The sequence below is a fragment of the Thamnophis sirtalis genome, unplaced genomic scaffold (genome assembly GCF_051295495.1).
Source record: "Thamnophis sirtalis isolate CommonGarterSnake01/CBP01778 unplaced genomic scaffold, rThaSir2_p1.2 scaffold_3, whole genome shotgun sequence".
NCBI lineage: Eukaryota > Metazoa > Chordata > Lepidosauria > Squamata > Natricidae > Thamnophis > Thamnophis sirtalis.
Window position 1 is genome coordinate 143282908 of NW_028261383.1, and position 16491 is coordinate 143299398.

The 16491-nt window shown below is 42.0% G+C and overlaps 1 protein-coding gene across 1 annotated transcript; it reads right to left on the minus strand.

Moving 5' to 3' along the window:
* Window positions 1-969: 969 nt before the first annotated feature.
* On the minus strand, window positions 970-15771 carry CD63 (CD63 molecule). The gene is made up of 8 exons (XM_087710306.1): window positions 15610-15771; window positions 14639-14721; window positions 5520-5711; window positions 4037-4111; window positions 3682-3774; window positions 2848-2985; window positions 1899-1982; window positions 970-1588 (listed from the first exon to the last, which is right to left on the minus strand). The coding sequence occupies exons 2-8, from the start codon at window positions 14702-14704 to the stop codon at window positions 1523-1525; spliced, it is 714 nt and encodes a 237-aa protein (XP_087566432.1). The 5' UTR covers window positions 14705-14721; window positions 15610-15771; the 3' UTR covers window positions 970-1522.
* Between the last annotated feature and the right edge of the window lie 720 nt (window positions 15772-16491).

Consider the following 16491-nt stretch of genomic DNA (forward strand, 5'->3'; position numbering starts at 1 on the left):
TCACTGAGAAAGGATAACTTTTAGAGCCAACTGAGATTGATGAGCCTTCTTTCATGGTGCTAATCTAGGAACATGGCTGTGACTGTCCTAAAAAGCCCAGGCAGGAAGTGGTTTAATAATGACCAAGAACTAAAGTCCTGTTGAAAGCCAAACAGAGGAAGGAGAAGAATAAAAGGAATGCAATTCAGAGTTCTCAATACAGGCAGTCCTCAACTTACAACCACAATTGGGACCAGAGTTTCCATTGCTAAGCAAGGTGGTGGTTAAGTGAATGTATGACCTTTTTTGCCACGGTTGTTAAGCAAAACTGGCTTCCTCTGTTAGCTGCTCCGTTAACTGGCAAATGGCGATCCCATGTGCCTGGGATGCTGCAACCACCATTAATACGTGCCAGTTGCCAAGCACCCAAATTTCAACCATGTGACTGTGGGGGTACTGTGATGGTTGCAAAGTGTGAGGACCAATTGTAACTTTTTTCAGTGCCACTGTAACTTCTAACAGACACTAAACCAATGGCTGTTAAGTCAAGGACTATGTGTAAAGGGTAAAAATACATACATCCACAACCAGAAACCCACCCACCCCCGATCCAAACACATCCCATAATTCAATGTTAAGTAAGATCTCCTACATTTCTGGAGCACTGCAGGAGTTGTTTACAACTGATTATATCCTACGTTATTCCGGTATTATATAAAGAAGCCATGATCTACCAACCATCAACTCTTTTCTAAGAGAGTCAGAGGATGAAGCAAAGCCAAAAAATGGTCAATGGAGAAAAGACACATACCTGTGGTGGGTTTCCATTTTTTTTTACTACTGCTTTGCTTATGCGTGCACACACAATGCTTCTGTGCATACGCAGAAGCTTCCGGGTGGAGCCTCCCGCTGCTGCCACTACTGCCTCACCCGATCCAGGCCAAACCGGGAACAACCCACCTCTGCACCATACAAATAAGTCACAACATGTGGGTGAAATAATATCTTTTATTTTCCAAATAGTGAATTACTGACTAAAAATATTAGCCCTGACAATTTTCCTTCTCATTATAACCTATATAGAATCAAGAGTTTACCTTTCCAAAGGAAAAGAGAAATATAGCTGAACACATAAGAAAGTCTACTTGAAAGGACTTGTAAGATAGAATAATGTCTTTAAAGATGTTGGCTCACATCTATTAAGGGCACTAGGAACATATCACCAGATGTCCACTAGGTGGCACACAAGTCTCACCTGAAGGATAATGCAAGGTCTAGGAGTTGCAGTGAGGTGCAAGGAATGGATTTAAAACCTGCCCATTATGGGAGAGGAAAAAAGAGAGAGAGAGAGAGATAAGGCAACATATGAATCCTTTGAGGGCAGCATATATTTTTCCTAACAGGCAACAGAAGAAGAGGCATCCGCCCAACCCTGTCCCATTGGCACATGATGGACAACTGTATCCCCAGAAATGGTGATGAAAGTATTCCAGAGCTTTGTGATTGGGCCTCATAAGAGCCAGATGTACAGGAACAGAAACGGTTACATGACCTCATAGCCACTGCGGATTCCTTTCATGAGGCAACAGGCAAAAATGATGCCCAGGAGCTGGGGGGAAAATGAGAGAAAAGTTATTTAGCCCTGATGTTTTATTTAGAAATATCAAGACTGCTGCACTGTAGGAGCCACGGAAGTGCAGGGGTTAGAATGCAGGATTGCAGGCAAACTCCGCCCACAGCCATATACCTCTATAGTCATGTTTTAACTGTGTTTGTGTAAGTCTGCTTTTTTGTGGTGTGAAATTCACGTTTTCAAGAACACAAACCGGAACATGGCTACTAGCTTCTTCAGCAAAACAAAGATGCAGGTAAACAGGTTCCGAGGAGGACACGTTCCCACAAAACAGCAGCTTTTGTACCTCAAAGAAGGCAATGCCCAACGCAACCGCAGCCACGATCACGATGTGTTTCCGCAGCCAATCTTCTATTTTTTTCACACAACCCTGCAGGGAAAGAAAACAATGTTTGGAACTACACTCTCAAAAAACTAAAGCTGGAGCAGAAAATCAGGGTAGCATGATAGGCAAGGTTTGGAGGTGGGGAAAACTAGGAATAAGCTCCTACATGAACTAGGCCTCACTGGGCGATTTTGGTTTAGGCCAAGGATGTCTAGCCGTGGCCACTTTAAGACTTGTGGACTTCAACTCCCAGAATTCCTCAGTCCACAAGTCCTGAAATGCCGAGGTTGGCCAACCTTGGACTAGGCATATTCTCTAAGCCAGTGATAGCTAACCTTTTTGTCCTCGTGTGCCAAAAGCATCCGTGTACGCAGTAGCGTGCATGTGCATCACACCCATAATGCAATGTGTGTGACACCTGTGTGCCCCGCCTCCTGCGCATGCGTGCGCCCCCCCCATGCGAATGCGCACATGCCCCCCAGTTCCATTTTGGGCCTATCAGGCCACCCTGAAGCCTCCTGGGACCAAAAAAAAAAGGCACAGAGAGCTGCCGCACACACCCCCATGCTCCCCCTGCCCCCCACGCATGCGTGCATAACTCCCCACACATGCATGCGCCTCTCCTGCATGTGCAGCAGAGACCCAAAAATCAGCTGGCCAGTGGGAGGCGTGCACTCATACGCGGTAGAGCTGAGCTAGGTGACAGCTTGTATGCCCACAGAGTGGGCTCCGTATGCCACCTGTGGCACGCGTGCCATAGGTTCGCCATCATGGCTCTAAGTCTAGCTCACTTCACAGGGTTGCAACAGGGATATTATTAGGGCAGATTTCCCTATGCTCTGCCTTTTACAAAGAGTTCAAGGCAACATGAATGAATACATATGCCACCCCAATCACTCGTCATACAAACCTCTTCGAAAGTATTCTCAGGCTTTGGATCTTTGGTACAGTCCGTGGCATTGATGCAACAGGAAGCAGGTACTTTTAAAGGCTTAATGTCTGTGATATTAAACCAGTCACTATATCTGTTGATTCCACAGCAGGAGAACTATAGTTGGGGATGGGAAAAGATAAGAAGAGAAAAAGAGGTGAACATTTTAATGAAATCGGGGTTTGAGTTTTTTAAGTCTTCAATACGTGACTTGCATCTGATTAAGAGGAAGGTTTTTTTTTATTAAAGGCACATTTGGGCCACATCTAAGGCTGGACGGAGCACCAGCATATTTCCACTCATCAGCTTCATTCTCACACCTATAGAACTGTAATGGTTAAGAGCTCAGCCTTTTTCTCTCCCTTTTAACAGGCAATATTTGTGCCTCTATGTTATATCTTCTTTGACGCATATTCCAACTATTCTGCTCCTGAAGCCAACGCTGTCTGTTGACGATTCTATGGTCATGTGGCTGGCATGACTAGACGCCAAAGGCGCACAGAACGCTGTTACTTTCCCACCAAAGGTGGTTCCTATTTTTCTACTTACATTTTTACATGCTTTCGAACTGCTAGGTTGGCAGAAGCTGGGACAAATAACAGGAGCTCACTCCGTTACGTGGTGCTAGGTATTCGAACTGCTGATCAGAAAGGACCAACAAGCTCAGCGTCTTAGCCACTGAGCAACTGTGTCCCCTTGCAAACAAATTAGGAACCCCCTTTTTTAAAAACGAAAACAAAAAACAACCCATTATTTATACCATCACTTTGCCAACCCTTGAGTCCTAGAAGCAGACTCTTATGGCAAACTCACTTTCTTCTGCAATCCATCCAAAGCTTTTTTCACGTATGTTTGGTTGTAATGATTCATTTCTTGCTCGATTTCGTTTTTAATCACTGTTTGGACCTGGGAAAGAAAACAAAGGAAGAGAGGTGGTAAGATTCAAAAGGTTTCCATAGGATCTCATATGAAGAATGAAACAACTCCATTCAATGTGGATTTTCTAAAGGTGGACATCCTAATTTGAGCCCTAATCTGTACTCCAGCCTTTGCCTGTGCTGGCTGGGGAATGCTTGGAATTGTGGTCCAAATCCTTTTTTCCCCTAGGAAGTTTCAATATTTAAGGGTAGAAGGCTACTGTGGCATCATTCCTGAAGGTCTTTCTTACCTTGTCTTTATAGATGTATCCTGTAATGGCAGCTGCAATCTCCACCAGGAAGATTAAAGTCAACAGGACAGCAAACTAAAGCAGGAGGAAAAAATCTGTAAACATCCTGGAGTGGTGGATCCCAATTGTCATGTCTCCCTTCATCTGGGATTTTGTGATTAAGGAGACAAAAATGTGCTGCTAGTTTGGCTGACATAACCCACCTCCAGATTAAGATTGTCTCTATTCAAGAAATAACTGTATCCCCAAACTGGAAAATATTTTGTCAAACAACTCTTCAATTCTAGTTCTCTATCATGGGTTCTCTTACATCAGAATGTTTGGTTGGGAGTTTATAAGTTTATAAATATATGTGTGTGTGTCTTTGGTTATTCGGGTTTTCTCCCGTGTAAAATTGGAGGTATCTTGGCGACGTTTCGACGAAGTCTCATTCGTCATCTTCAGGCTTGTTTGCTTGGCTTCGTGCTTCCAGGAGCAATGTGAAATCTCGGCTGTTTCTTCCTTTTAACTGCCAGTGGGGGGTTGAGCTGATTGGGTGGGAGCTTGGCTGTGTTCTGATTGGATGGAGGTGTGTTCTGATTGGTTGGGGGTTTGTGTTTCATGTAAGGATTGGAGGGGTTTAAAGTGGCTAATGGTGCAGTTGCGGTCTGGCTTCTGGTCCTTGGTCGTGCCTCATCATCAGTGTGGGTTTTAGTCTGCTTTCTGCGTGGATGTTTGGTGGTGACATCCTGTGTGGCTCTTGTGTGTGTGGGTCTGGTGCCTGTATGGGTCTGGTGAGTGTGGGTCTGGTGTCATACATATCTATGTGTGTACACACACACACACACACACACACACAAACATATATTTATTTATATGTATGACTACCCACTCACATCACACCATTCCTTTTTGAATTATTTTCTCAACTGCAAAGTATTTTTACAATACCGCGGTGTGCAGCCATAATGCTATAATCTCCCAATATGCTACTGATGGAGGTTACCCTTGTTGCCCACCATGCTACCTGATTCACCTCATTCGAACCTGCTTTTAAAATGAAATGGGAAGCTGGCAGGCTAAAAAGTAAAATGCTAACTTCCAACAACTTTTATTTTTAAATTCCAATTAAAGCTTCCAAACCCCACAACCATCCTTAGAAAATAAGCAGCTCTTAATACCGCAGGTATTCCCACCAATTCAAACAACTGGGAATAGCAGTTGCCAGATTACATGCGTTTGAGCCCCAAGGGCCTGTGACTAAGAATTGTTCATGTGGCACATTCCTAGGAAACATTTCTGCAATGGGAGATAGGATAAATCTGCACAGCGGCTGCATAACAGCCTGCTTGATTTCTCATGGTTCCCATTTCCAAAACTCCAAAAAATAACGCTATAGGTCCGATCATTTGTCTGAATGCAGCATAAGAAGCGGGAACAAGGTCATCAGCTATTCCATAGCCCCCCCCCCCGGTTTCTTCTTCTTCATCATCCCCCCCCTCACCGTGGTGACCATGCAGTAGTTCTCTTTCGCTGCCCCGCAGCAACCAAGGAAGGAGATGAAGAACACTATGACGCCCACGGACAAAATGACAATAGGAACAGCAGTAGTGGATGTTGAGCTGGTCATTGTCAGCGTGTTTTTGAGCTCGATTTGTACCCAAATCCCCAGGGCAATCAGAGCAATTCCGCAGAGCTGTGGAGAAGGAAAACAAAGCATCAGCACAGTGATGATGAGAAGCAGGGAAACAGCGATGTAGGAGAAGTGGTGCCTCCTCTTCTCTGGATGTGGTCCAGATCAGACTAGTTAGGTATCTGTTGATGCTTTAATTACATTATCACACTGAGCAGGAGGCTGAACTTAAATAGAGCTTTTCCAACTCTGAAATTCTGTCATAATCTTAGAAGGGCTGCATCTATGAAGGAAAATAGGCTACAGGTGTGTAAGACCTTTAACCCACCAGTTTGTCTCCTCCTAAAACCCTCATGCTGCTGAATTTTAATGGTCAGAAATTGGTGGCAATGCTTTCCTATTTCTGAATCGTGAAATAAGAAAACTGAAATAATAATTATTTTACCTGCAATCAATCTCTTTGGTATCCCATAATTCACTATGCCCTACATGTTAGTCTGTTATTTCTAGATGTTTAAAATTTAAGCAAAACAATTGAATGGGAAGCTATGGTGCCACAAACCTTTAATTTCAAGAAAGCTTCAGATATCTATCTATTCATCTATCCATCCATCCATCCATCCGGGACATTGTTAAAAAATAAAAACAGATAACTTAAGCTAAGTATTTCATTTGAATGTTGAATTTCAAATGTGCTCACAACAAGCTAGGAGACCTGGTTGTAATGCTGGCCTTACAATAAGTTTATCACAGTCTTCAAGAAAGGAAAAAAAATAATAGCTAAATTCAGGAAAACAGAAAACCACATCTCAATGTGTGTGGGTGATGCTGTTCTATGCATTATCACCACATCCTCCAGGGCCTTGTTTACGTGTTAATTTAGATCCCCCATTTCTTTCCGGAGTCCAAGGTTCAATAAAATATGCACATTTCTCTGTTTTTCTTATTAAAAAGCAATCTGATCAGTTGGCTTGAGGGATAGCAATTACCCCAAAGTTACTCAGTGAGCTTTCAGGGCTGATGGTGGTTGAACCTGAACCATCCCTGCCCAACAACTCAACCATCACACCAACTAGCTGTTATTCAATGCAGCTCCACAATCATTTTCCTCTCTTCTGATGTAAAAGAATCTGTTATCAACTTCTGTATTAACGTCGGTCCAAATGTTATTCTCCTTTCAAGCAAGAGTTAATTTAACCCCCTATTGCTGTGATGGCAAACCTATAGCACACATGCAGAGATGTCACGTAGCACCCTCTGTGGGCATGCCAGCCATCACCTCAGTTCAGCTCTGCTGCGCATGTACGCATGCCTCCCACCAGCTGGTTGGTCATTGGGTCTCTGGTGCGCATGTGCACATGTACAGGGTGCATGCCTGGGGGCCGTGCCCACATTGAATTTTGAGGGTTCAGGTATGTACACTCAGTCCGGAAAAGGTTAGCCATCACTGCCCTATTGTATATATTCCAGTGCTAACTCCAATTAACCCAGCTTCAACCCCAAAATGGTGGCATAGGCAAATGGATACATTTGAAATGCTTCATGTTTTGTCCTCCTCCCCGCATGGAAGCATTCCCTCTCTTATATATTGTACAGGGCCAACTTTGGAGAAAAGCCTGCTAAATTAGTCTCTACCTGTTGCCTTCAGGTAGGGTGGGCAAGGATAGTTGATGCGCAATATACATTGCAACGCTTATTGCAAAGCCTCTCAGCTATCAAACAACAACCCGGCCTTCACGTGGTGCCCCCCGTTCCCACCAATCGGGCTCTGTCGACCTTTGGGACTGGCGTCCCCTTGGGTATATCCAGCCGAAACAGCTTCCATGGATCGCCGTATCCATTCCAAACAGCCTGGTCCGACCTGGAAACGGCCAAAAGGAGGTGTTCGTCTAACCACTCTGCATCACTTCAAACGGAAAGCCGAAGATGTGGTCATGCGCCCATTCAATCTTAGCCGAAAATCATATGATAGCGACTGGCTGCACCACCTGACAACCCTAGCCCAGGACCAAAGGCAGTGGCGTCAAATTTCCATGGAAGTCGCCTATACCCACGATGGGTGAAGAGGCGTCAAGTACAAGTACCTTCAGGTAAGCTGAGTGAAACTCCCATCAGATCATGCATAGAATGAGTGGGACTTGAAGTCCAATCCCTAAGCAGTGTAGCAATCTAGAAAGAGGACATTAGCTATTTTTGCAATATATTGTCTGTGTCAATAATCTGATATCCTCTAGATTTGTTTGTTTACAATATTAACCAGTTAGGAATTGTGTGTATTGCCGTCCAGAACAACAAAAACCTGGGCATCAGGTTATTTATTCTGAACAGCATCACAAAAGGGAATTGATTGATTCATTCATTTAATTTCAGCACCATCCAACTCCGGAGTGACTCTTAAGAGATTTTAAGTGACAGTAAAGAAATAATTTCATGAATTCTATGGACCACATAAAAACATCCTTCTTAAAAATGAAATGGGGACAGTAGATAAAAATAATAGGTTAGTATCCAGCTAAACTGGGACAAAATAAAGAAAGCAAGACCTGTGTATTATTTGCTATCAAATCATCCATACAATTATTAAAAATTGCTTGCTTAATACCTACTCATTAATCTAGTAATAGCTTCCATTTTAGAACACACATACCATGCAACACAACTGAACTTCTTATAACTTTATAAAGCTCATCTTGTTATATGCTACTGTAAAGGTGTCCTATCACAGTATCTCTCCTTCCAAGATTAGCAGGTCTGATCAAAAAGCTCGGTCTTAATTCTGCAAGAAAACAACCAAGCTCAGAGAGCACCAAGGCCCTCTCATGCATGAAATCATGAGAGTTTACATTAATCCCCAGATCTTTTTTAGTATTCTACATTTCATAAACCAACCAAAGTTGGTAAAACTACCACACCCCAATGATATTAATAAACTAATACTAATTGATCTACTCAATACAATCCAAGCAAACAATTCACTGCAGATTCAGCTTTAATTCATGATGGGCAATTGGGTGCTCATGAATTGCTGCCTAAATTAGTATTAACTGTGTTTCCAAAACCTTATGCACTTTCATTCAAATATTAACAGAGTCCAACTTCTTTCAGATCAGCCACTGCCAATGAGGTGAGATCACTTCCTGCACTTATAATGATGAACCACGTCAGTGAAAGAAGAATCAAATGTGGCAATACCACAAACTTATTTTAGCCAGTCTAATATTTTGTATGGCTCTCGGGGAAATACTTTCAAATCCATGCCCACTTTTCACCTTTCAGGTGAAAACCAAACCCATTTATATACATAACATTTAATTTTCAAAGCAATAATTATTGCTTTCCTCATTTAAATGGAAGGTCTTTCAATTTCCCCTCCCTGACAAATCTATTCATTTTGCAATAGCCTGTTTTTAAACGGCTCATGAAATCAGATATGTAAATACACCGCCTCTTGGTTTCCTTTTCCTTTAAAAAAATGCATATTTAATCTCACCAAGAATCTGGCTGCGCACACCACAAATTTGGAACTCAAACGTATATGGAAACTTTCTCTAGGAAGATGACTAAGATGGGGGAAAATTTACATTTTATACTTGAGACTCTGCTGGGGTTGGATTATATCAAGTCTGCTTGGTTTTTTAAAAAAAAATATAGGTGCAGAAAATAATTGTGTTCAAAACAAACCATGGCCTCAAACTATAAAACAGCAGACTGTATATTAGAAAACACTTTGGCACATGTGCTTAATAGAATCAAATTACTAACTGGCCTCTCAAGGAAGGCTAGCAAGGACAAAGAGACTAAAAGCTTCAGAACAGGAACTGCAGTATTTTTAAAAACAAACATAAGATTATTATTATTTTTTTAAAAGAGCGAGAGCAAGAGAGAGCACTTCTAATAGCATTAAAACACAGAGTCTTCTCTCCAACCTTTGCCACACAGTTCCCAAATAATTAGAACTTCCTGGATTTAGTGTTTATCTTTTACCCTATCACAGCAGGATGGACCCACCCAAAAGCAAAGAGCCCGTATCCTGATAGCACACACAGCTTTTTTCCACAATAGGTCAACCGTGAAAGGCAAATCCACAGAGAATTATTTCTACTATACAATAATATTTTATTTGTATCCTGCCTTTTAATTTTTTTTTAACCAATAACTCATGGAGGCAAATATCCAGCACACTGTCTTCCTATTTTCTTCACAAACATTATGCGAGATGAGTTGGGCTGAAAAAGACTGACCCAAAATCACCCAGTTGGCTTTTGTGGCTAAGGCAGGACTAGAACTCACCAGCTCCTGGTTTCTAGCCTGATGCCTTCACTATAAAACATAGGCAGCCAGCAGCAGAAATTATTTTTGGCCCAAATCAAGGGAACATGGAACTCCCCAGGTCTGATGTGGATAGGACACAAAAAGAATGCTCACGGAGTGCATATTATACTTTTGATTTACGGCTGTCATTTACAGTAGATTGACCCACACTTTTTATGATTCACCAGTCTCAACATATTGAGGATGCATGCTTTACACGTACACACATGTATAGAGGACTCCTACAAAGAACAAGCAGAGACCCAGTATTGGAACACAATGAAACGGAGCCATAATTAATTTGCTTTGCAGAAGTGCTTTCAATACTTGAGATTATAAAGCAATCCCTTAAGGGTCAGGTGCAAAATTATGTTTGCTTTCCAGCATCAGGAATAAGGATACGTTGATTTCCTTATATTTTTGAAGTATTGATGGAATGGGTGGGAGAACAAAGGAGGGAATGGATTTATACTACAAACTGTGGATGCAGAATAACTATTTTAGATGGAAATATAAATCCTAAATAGAAAAGAACATCTCTACTGCTCCTTGTCACTGAATAAATAGAACAGTATTAACTTCTCTGTTAAGGATACTGCTTTGATCAACAGGATATTTCAGCATTAATATTTCCATAATAAGAGTTAAGAAAAGGTTTTAAACCTTTTTTGTCCCCCCTCACAGAATCTTCAATTTGTTTCTAAAATAAAATGAGACTCCTCATGACAATGATATGGATTTCCTGATTAAACTAGCACATCCACATGGTAGTCCTCCTTCTTCCCTATCAATTTTCTCATGAATTTTTCATTCAGAATATACCTAGGAACATTCTTATGAATATTTGTCTAAACTGACTTTATACACCTCTTAGGTTTTCCCTTATACTAGGGGTCTTCAAACGTGGCAACTTTAAGATGTGTGGATTGGCTGGTGGGGAAATTCTGGAACTTGAATTTCCAGAATTAACTTGCCAGGTATGGAGACCCCTGCCTTATACTACCAGGCTTCTTTCAGATAGCCATCAATCCTATTCTTTTACTACCTGCTAGTAATTGTTTTTCATAGTCCTATGAAGAATACACTGATAGCCAGTTCAAATAGTTCAACACAAGTGGCACAGCAGTTACTGTTTCTACCTTTGCTTTTCCCTTTATATTCAGATTATTCAATTATGAAAGGACGATACTGTCTGGACAGTCATAAACAGACTATCTTTAAACAGACTAAACAGAAATCATTTCCCAAATAACAGTCCCTACTAACTGCTATCTTTGTTTTTGCATTATAGCCAGGCAACATCTGGCTATTGTGTACATTAGGACAAATAATCCCACCAATTCCACTGTTCTGCCAAATAAAAGTTGGCTTACTATTCTAGAGGGGAAAAAACCAATTATGATGCTTTGCCAAAATAGAAAAAGGACAGCTTAACACTTCCACGATTTGATTACTAAACCACCCCAGATAATTTTTATATACAGCTAAATCTGTTCTGAGATAGATGCCAATTCTTGTCACTTTGGTCCAAACAGAACCAGAGAGAGGCATAGTCATAATTTATTTTTTCCTTAAGTGCGAAACCAGCAAATGTTATGCTCGCAAATGAATTTCCAGTTCATAGAGTTTCCTTTATGTAAATGGGGCCTAACAGGAAATAAACTAGTATCTAAATTTCAAAGCCTACACAAAGGTTCCTACACAAAACAGTTTTTTTAAATCACTGGAAAGTAAAATCCCAACAACTATCAACTCCTCCTCCAAACAAATTTAAACAGTGGAAACCTAACACATATTTGGGCAGGAGTGTGCAAAAAGGGTTCTCCCACATTATTTAGTATCTTGATAATTTTCCATGATAAAAAATGTGTTAATACAATTCTTCAAAAGCAGGCAAATAGGTATTTGAATCCAAGAACGAATGCCATTTTGCCACCAAAATATACGTGCACATCACTGTTCAGGTAGAATTAAAAACATGTACACAAAATCAATTATCAAGACACTTCTCATTATTGAAATGTAGATGCTGATATACATGGGACATAATAATACCACAAATTATTTCAGAGTGCAGAATTAGGGATAGGCTTTTTTAAAAGCAAGATTTCACATTTAACTCCCTGTTCTGTTCCATTCCACAAGAGTGCTCTTCACGCAGTTATATTTATCATATTGATTGCATTAAGAGAGAGAAAGAGAACAAACATATGGCTAATTCACCCTTCTTGCGGTTGGCAAAACAAACATTATACAGTACTAAGAAAGGTCAATAGTTCCTATCAAGTTCCTATCATCTATTTGGTCCAATAAAAAACTCCTGTTTCTCCAAAAGGAAATACCAAGTTCTACAAGGATATTGGGCAGCTGGAAAAAACATTGAATACCTTTCTTATATATTATATATTCTTGCAATTGAACAAATTTAATCCAATTGTATCGACATAAAACACTACCAACTGCTGCTGGGAAAAACCAATATCCTTTTCTAATTACAAAACATCAACTGATCCCAGGTTTTCCAGTTAAATAACATCCTTTGTTATCACCTGCCCCTCATAAACAAAACCCACACCAAACTTTATCTTTGTACATGCTTTTTTTTGTACTACTGTGACAGTTCACCAACAATTTGTTATTACTCCATCAACTCTAGCTATAGCTAGGTATTAAAGGGTACTGAATTTTTTTTTAAAAACTGTATTTTTTGCAGAATTTTCTTCATATAAAGAAAAAGTACATATACAAAATATTAAAAAAAATTAAAAACATAATAACAAACAAATGGGAACTGGGGTATTTAGATCCAAATAGAAAAGCTACTTCAGATCTTGTTCGGGCACACTCATGTACCTCTCAGCAGTTCCTTTAAAAATATTGGTCCTTTTTGAGGGACTCACATGATAGTCACCGGGACCCTCAGAAAATCCTGGATATGTTTGAATTAAGGAGACAATAAAGACACAACCACAGGGGAGTAATAGGGCATGTCCATTTCATGTGAACCAATGTCCCATTTTACACTTGCAACAAAATGAATAGTCAGCTTTTAAAACTGTCTGGTTTGTACCACCCAGAATTTGTCACATTAGGCGTTGAAAAGGGATGTAGAAAGTGAAGTTTATTTCCGTGGTTGGGCAATGTAGCAAGTCATGCTATTTCTACAGAATTAGGATATGTAATCCAGATCAATAAAAGGGCTTTGAAAGTCTCACTAACATTCCACAGAACTTTGTTTGCCAACACCAGGAACTGGGCCTGCGCTGCAAGCAGATCGGCAGCAACCACTGGCTTTGTTACCATACTGAGAATACCACAATGGCTGCTATGGTAAAAGCAACAATTTCTGCCACATCAGTCATCGAAGGGATAATATGCAGCTTCTAGTCTAACAGGAAACCACCAGGTTCTGGAACTTGGTGTCTAGCAATTTCATTGGCCAAACTGATACTGAAGTCTCAAACCGTTCAGCTATTTGTGAGGCTGAACTTTCTACTTCAGCAGTTCTTCATGTTTTTTATGGAGAGCTATTTGTGCATTGGCCAGTTTTATACCAAGTCAGTAGTTTAGCATCTGAAACCACTCCTATATGGCGAGGCAGAGAAGCACATCTTCCTTCTAGCATATTAATTATATTTTCCCATTGTAATAATAGCAATAATGTGGTTTGTTTGGTTTGGCTTAGCAGGCCATGTAAACCCAATTGTTTGTTAAGACCGTTTTACAGAGGTTGAGTGAACTGTGGTTTACTCAATGTGATGATTGAACAAGCCATGACATAGTAATACTGTACGAAGCCAACCATTTTCTTACAACAGTGGTTTCCAACCTTTTCACTGAGATCTTTGTAGGATTACCGCAGAAGTCTAGGTGAGCAATGCAAAATCCTATGGGCACCAAGGCACAGCCAACCCTTTTTCAGGTATTATTCCAGTGACTTCAAAATTAATTTATAGAAATACAGTTGAAATTTCATGAGATTTTGATGCTCTTCTCCAAAATCTCACAACAATTCAATCAGGAACACCAATATCTGGTGGGATTTGGTGATCTTACAAGATTTCAACTATTTAAGAAGTACCTTTAAAGTGAAGTTTAAATGTGCACTGGTAAATTAATGTGTTTTGCTATTTGCAAATTGTTTGGTGTCATGGAATTATACTCTAATTCACTTATATTTTTGTTTTCAATCCAGGATTTTACCTATGGCGCTTTTGTATTGAAAATGATACTGTTCTTGGAAAGGTATTACTAATTAGTATTAGGATTTCTTCCAAACCTAGCTGTCTGAGTTACCAGGAAAATTACTGATTTAATAGCTTTCAGATATACAAGGAGAAATACCTCAAATGTTGACTACTATAGAAATATAGTACAAACCCAAACACTGACCAGGTCAGCAGGTTGAAACTATAAATCTGGAGTTCTACTACTAATGTTTTTAAAACCTGTTAAAAGACAAATGTCTGGCCAGGCCTTCAGGAACATGTAGTAGCAGATGGAAGCTTAAACTACCACCACATGGCTATATATAAAGCTTCTCCAGGGATAATAGTACTAACAGAAACCAAACATATTCCAACTAAACATACCCCAGAAAGCTTGGCTGGGGAAGGGGCCAAATAAGTAATCCATAATAAGTAATCTTTACCTTTAAGAATCACCCCCACTTAACTTACCCAGAATATAAAGTTGAAGAAAAACATCAGGTATTTAACACATTTCATCCCACCTTCCACGCCCATCTTGCTTTTTTTTGTTTCTGTAGGGAAAAGAACGAGGGGAAGGAGGAAAAAAATCACTACAGGAACAAGGAAAAGAAAACAGTGTTTATTAATAAAATGGACGTTGTTTAAGCAAAAAAAAAAAAAAAGGAAACGGGAAACTTTCCCGAGGAGGTAGAAATAATAGACCTGCAATTCCAGGAATCGTGGTCAGTTCTGTTGAAGGAAGAGGGGGGGAGGAAACCCTGGCCAAAATCCTTCTCTTATTACTACTGTAGTAACTCGAAAGTACCGAAGGGAAAGAGTGAGCGGGCTAAAAACAGGACGCGCGCTCACGGCCAAGAAGTTCCCAATCCGGGACAACACCCAAACTTCCCGTTCCTCCCGCCCCACCTTGCTCCCTTGACGTAAGGCCCTGCGCTAAACCCCGCGATCGCCCACTCCCTGCCCAAAGGCCGGTCCTTCCCCCCCTCCCACACACAGATACCCACCGCCCCCAGGAAATGTTTGCGTGTATATTGCTTGTGTGTATTGGGGGGTCAGGGGGCGAGACGGGGAGGAAAGGGAAAGAGGAGGGGAAAAGAGGCTCCTGGAGCAGCGTGGCAGCGCGCGCTGCCGCCTCCCCGACCTGAAGCTACGTCCGCTCCTAAAGGCGTCGGGTCCCCACCCGCTCCGCCCTGCTGTCTCTTGCTAAGCAGAACCAGATTTCACAACCCGGAGCCTCGTGACGGGGAGGGAGGGAGGGTGGCCGGAGAAAGGAGGGGGAGGACTGGGGCAAAGTGGAGGGGAAAAGCCCCCCAAAAAGTTGTCCAAGGCAACTAGCGACCCCCTCACTGCATTTCCCCCCACTCTCTCCTTTCTCGCCCGCTTTTTCTTTTCTAAGACTACCACTCAACACCCCCCCCCCTTCTTGTCCTTTGGCTTACCTTCCTCTTCAGTCAAGGAAAAAAAATTAAAGAAGAAGCCCGCACCGAGAGGCTAAGGAGAACGGAGTAGTAAAAAAACCAACGCGCCGCTTCCCAGCGTCTTATACGGTCCCTCTGCCCTGCCTGCGTGCGCCTTCTGCTCCGCCGGCGTCACTTATTCCTCGGCTCCGTCCGTCCCACCCGGCTCCTCCTCTTATCCTCCCCTCCTCCGCCGCCCTCTTAGCGAGGGAGCCCAGCTGTCGGTCATGTGAGGGAGGGGGAAGAAAGGGAAGAAAAGAAGGGCGGCCAGGGAAGCGAAACCTCAGCTGAGGCTCCGCCAACTAAGTCAACAGGACGCGTGGAAGGGGAAGATAGCGGGAGCAGCTGACTCCCTCGGGCGTCCGAGGAGCGCCTACTTTCTCCGGCCTCTTCACACACATGCACACAAAGTCACATACACACCCAACCTCCTTCCCTCAACACACACAAACTCCCCCCGCCCGTCAGCCAGGAGGACCCGCCTTGGGTCTGGCGTGGAAGGCGGTGTGGCTCAGTGCGCTCCGTCGGATCCGAATGAGAGGGCTTGTAAACTCGTAGATGGAAAGGCGGCGAAGGGGGAAAGGAAAAAAGCAAACGCGGCCAAGCAATTCATAGGAAAAACTTTCCCCGCGCGCCTGAGGGACTCCTGCATCCTCCCCGGAACGAGTGTGCATAGATGGTCCTCGACTTACAGCGGTTCCTTTAGTGACTGTTCAAAGTCACAACGGAACTGGAAAAAAAGGGACTTGTGACCGGGTTTTCACAGTTACCGTCTTTCCAGCATCCCGCGAGCACTCAATCAAAATTCAGGTGCTTGGCAGCTGATTCATATTTATGACGGTTGCATCATCCTGGAGTTATGTG